The sequence below is a fragment of the Pinus tabuliformis genome, chromosome J (assembly GCF_031772625.1).
Source record: "Pinus tabuliformis cultivar Carrire ecotype Pingquan chromosome J, CPIR1, whole genome shotgun sequence".
Classification (NCBI taxonomy): domain Eukaryota; kingdom Viridiplantae; phylum Streptophyta; class Pinopsida; order Pinales; family Pinaceae; genus Pinus; species Pinus tabuliformis.
Window position 1 is genome coordinate 1110206187 of NC_142295.1, and position 4799 is coordinate 1110210985.

Genomic DNA, 4799 nt, shown 5'->3' on the forward strand with positions numbered 1-4799 from the left:
AAAAAAAAAAAAAAAAAACTCAAAGTTAAAAAAATGTATTTGAGTATAAGAAAGATATTTAATTCCTTCACTACTTAATATATATTTGTAGATAGAGTGTGAAAATAATATTATTAATCCTTCATGATATATACTTATGCCATGTTCAATTGACATGGAATATTTTAAAAAATAATATTAATGAAAAAAATAACCATAAATAAAATATTTTAATATTCATATTAAATAAGATAATTTTATATCAATTTTGTGTAGAGAAAATTAAAATAATTAAAATTTTTGTTATATGTTGATTTTCCATTTTCAATAAAATGTATAATTTATTCCATTTTTAATATGAAATTGATATATAACATTTAAAAAATATTATTAACCCAAAAAATGTTTAATAAGAGTTCTAAATCAAATATTTCAATATGTAGATTGAGTAAATAAATTTAACTATCATAAATATAAAAAGACAGAGAGTGTTTTTTCATTTATAGGTGAGGTGTTTTCTAATTAAAGATATAATATAAATTTGCAATTTTTTAATATGATAGATACATCTAACTTTTTAATATACATCAATAACAAAAACAGAGATATTATATTTTATGGATATATATTTTTTACTTTTAAATATAAAGAATCAAGTATTAATATATATCAACTATATATATATTATATAAATTAAGTGAAAAATAAAAAATATGATATAGTTAAAATATTTTATTAATATACTATTCAAAATCATCATAAATATCTTAACTTGACATCTATTAAAAAATTAACGAAATTCAATTTTTTAACCATACAAATATTTTAAAAAATTACTAACTTGAAATAAATAAAAAATTAAAATGAATATATACTGATCCTATAAACATACCTGTTTGCAAGGTTTGATTCAAACATAAAAATATTAAAATGAAATGAAATAAAACATGTTTTGAGTTACCCGGTTACAAGATTTCAATGACTCATCTCCCGAGTGCATGTAGCCATGGCAAGCGTTCGGAAGTAGATCTCAGTGAATATTTTGTTTTTTTCCAGATATTTTCTCCCAAATATTTTGTCTTTTACAGATATTTTCTCCCATGATTCGGCCGTCGGCCATATCTGCTTTTCCCATCTAATCATGACAGAGCGATTAATCACGAAGCAAGTCCATGGCAGACTCTACGAGGGATGAAATAGGTAGACGATGCCTACTCAATCCCACACTGCCGGAGAATGTACTGTAACTCTCCAACTCCGATGTCGTCTCCATCACCGCCTCCAGAGCCGTCTCCAATTCCGTTCTCATTTCCATGTTCAAACTGTTTATTATTGCAACCCTGTCCATCTCCATGACACCGATCAGAAGCTCGATGCTAAATCTTCTAATACTCGGAAACTCCTTTGACGGACGCGGGTGCCTCCCGAAAACCTTTACAAGTTCCAAAATCAGCGATCTCCTTGTTATACCGCCGGATTCTTCGAACAGACGATCGAAATCCGATTTGGTTATGAACTTGAAGATCTGAGCAGCAAGTCCTATTGCTGCTTCCTGATGCTCACCTCGTTTCTCCATCACAAACTTCAAGACCTGAAAAAAAAACATGACAATAAATTAATCCATCCGATGAAACAGTTGTGAGATCGAACCCCAGTGCAGAGTTGTAATTTCAAAAAGAAATGCTATTAATTGAATACATTCTTCTACCTTCGCTGCCGTTGCAGTGATTTTCCTCAATTCAACGTAATCTGCCTCCGAATATCCGCACAGATTCCTAAGAATTCTCGCAGCATGAAAACCCCGGATTGGGTCGTCCAGCACAGAGATGAGGCTCGGGATCAAATTCGGGCGATTTTTCCGCAGCTTAAGGCTCATCATTCTTCTGCAGTTTTGTTTATTCTCCAGTGAAAGCAGAGCCAGGGCTTCTCCTGCCTTCCTCACCAGCTCCCTCGTTTCATCGTCGCCGGGTTCTCTTGTAATATTAATCATCTCCATCTGAAACGCAGAGAAGAGACAACGCAAAACACCGCCAGTGCCGCCGATGCTCTCTCGGCCCTCTTCTTCGAGAGCCAGACTCGTCAATGTGTCGATGGCCAGGATTTGCAGACCATGCGTCGTTACTTCTCTGTAATGAAGAACTTCTCTTAGATTACTTATGGTGAAGACTATTTCCGAGATGCCTCTCCTTAAGGCCTTTCCTGTCGAGCCTGTACTGCTTGCCAGCATTCTCATAAGCTCCAGAGCGAGCTCTGCGGTCTTGATTTGGGATTCGGGCGCTTTGGAATTTAGTTCTGTGAGTCCTATGATTTTGGGAAGCAGCCCTCTGCTGCTTCCGATTTTAGAACAGTTTTCGTGCTCCATGGCCAAGCTTTTCAGTATCCGCAGTCCCAGCATACTGAAAACCGTGTAATTGTATGCATCCCCGTACAGCCTCGAATGGATTTCAATCTGTTTGCTATCGTAAAGCAAAGACGCTATAGATTCCATGGACCCAGCGATGGCCGTGACCCGAACGCGATTCTTGTCTTTCTTAACCAATTTGGAGATGATCTCTGCAGCCGCCCTTCGAGTCTCCTGCTCCTGATGGTTCTTCCAATTCAGCATCTCCATTAGTCTCTCCACCACATCTCGCATGCTTATGATCGCCCTCAAAGTGTCCTCGGCAAACTCATATTTATTCACAAGCGCCGACAGAACTCGAGCCCCTGTCAGCTGTCGATCATTTATACCGCCGGACTGCAGCAGCTCCATGCTGTATGACACCAATTCCATCTTCAAACCATCGAAAACGCTTCCATTGACGCACTGCGAATATGTATCATAGAAAAATCGTCGAACGGTGGGGAGCTCTGAATCACTGAAGCCATATTCTGTGTTCACCTGTACCAGCAACTTTCGTACAATGATTGTCCATTGCCAGTAGGCCTTCTCTAGCAGGAACAGAAGCTCTTCGGCTAGGGACATGCCATAGAAAATAATGAGAGACGCTTCCAGATTCTTGGTGTCGCTACCTGAATCTCCGCCGAAGTCTCGCCTGGCTAGCCGAGAGAGGGACAAGGCAACGCATGTCAAGGAGGACACCAATTGCAGCCAGAAAAGTATCTGACTGGCATTTCTGGATATGGAGAGCCACCCGGTATAAGGCACCAATTGAATCTTAGACGAGGACCAAGTTCTCTTGAATAAATCGTGATTCTCGACAGCAGAATTTACTTCCCGGACGTTGAGCTTCCGGTTCTGGTTTTTCTTGTGTTTAAAGCACCCCCAGATTCGTCTTAAGATAAAGTTTTTCCCATTAATATAGAACCTGCCACTCAGCGGTTTGGCGTCGTTTCTGAGCGTGCCCGCAGATATTAGGGTTGTCTCATGTTGCCATTCCAGCTCGTGGCTTCGGCTGAAGATGCGAGCGCCTTCTGTCAACAATATTATGCTTACGAACCAGAAGTCTATCTTTTTTAAGGTTACTGCGAACCCAGCCCGCTGGCGGCCTTCTCCAGAATTGCAAGCCTGAGGGCAAACAGAGTAATTTTCTTCTCGGGAGCTGTGACCTTATCACTGCGACTCCGGGACTGTCGAGCTTCAATAATCTCACTGTGTGGTTCGAATGGAGAGACCGATTTGCGACCTTTACGCGCGGGCAGTGATGTAGCCGATATATCTAGTCGGACGCTGGGCGATTCTGCTTCGCCATTCCTGTCTGTAACAAGACCAGCATCTCTAACCGGTGATTTCATTGGGCAAGAGAGCGGTTGGTCCTTTATTGAGCAATCGAAAATGTCTGCAAAATCTCGTTTGAGCAAACTGAAATTATGCTAATCTATTCTATCCCTCTGTTACAATTGATATATAATGAATCATCAATATAGAACATTTCCGGTGTGTTCTTGTGTGACACGGCACTCTATGACCGTCAGAGTATTCTAAACATTCAACGATTTCGACTCCGCTGATTTTTCTTTTTTCTTTTAACATTATTTTGACCAATTCTTTGAATGCGTGGAACTGTAAATCTAATTACTGACGATAGAAAACGTGCACCGATTTTGAATTTTGAAGCGTTAAACCTAATGAAAATACAGAACATTGCAATTGCGTTAAACTCAGTAGGTCGATGTATGTCACAAGTGGGCTCAAGTGATGGCAATTAATTGCTATTTCCACCCCTATAGCAATATAAATGCACCGTCCTCCCCTATAGCAATATAAATGCACCGTCCTTACAGCCAAATCCATGTATGTATGGGATACTGACGCGACAGCTACATGCAATCCCATGATTTTCCGGCAACTATGCTCCATACCTTTCCCGGCCGCTCCCTTCCAACCTGTCACACGGTGGATATGATAATACACCATAATCATTCAGGCAATTCCTATTTCCAACCCCATTGAAACATAAATGCAGCCTGACATGCAAGGGATATAGCAGTTCTCTTGTATTTATGTTTCAATGGGGTTGACTTTGGCATTTTAGCAACAAAGCAACTGCTATATCCCTTGCATGTCAGGCTGCATTTATGTTTCAATGGGGTTGGAAATAGGAATTGCCTACTCATTCAATGCAACCTCTATAGTCATTCAATGCAATCGCCCAATCTTGGTGCCCAAAATTTCAAAATTCAAATGTTATTTCCGCGCCCAAACTGCCCATGAAATTTCTGAAACGAAGTGAAACGAACACACCACAGAGATTTCGAATATCTACAGGGGTCTCTCCTCGCATCATGGTCTTCCAACGCTCTTCCGGTACTGGTTCCGCCATACGAGAGGCCGAGAGTTGGAGGTGCCACTCTCTCTGGTTTCCCAGATTGGATCATCC

The 4799-nt window shown here is 39.9% G+C and overlaps 1 protein-coding gene across 1 annotated transcript; it reads right to left on the bottom strand.

Annotated features, from left to right (window-relative positions):
- Positions 1 to 861: 861 nt before the first annotated feature.
- LOC149230947 (uncharacterized) lies at positions 862 to 3448 on the bottom strand. Its single transcript, XM_089376170.1, has 2 exons — positions 1688 to 3448; positions 862 to 1570 (listed from the first exon to the last, which is right to left on the bottom strand). Exons 1-2 carry the CDS (start codon positions 2942 to 2944, stop codon positions 1133 to 1135), a joined length of 1695 nt encoding a protein of 564 aa, XP_089232296.1. The 5' UTR covers positions 2945 to 3448; the 3' UTR covers positions 862 to 1132.
- Positions 3449 to 4799: the final 1351 nt, after the last annotated feature.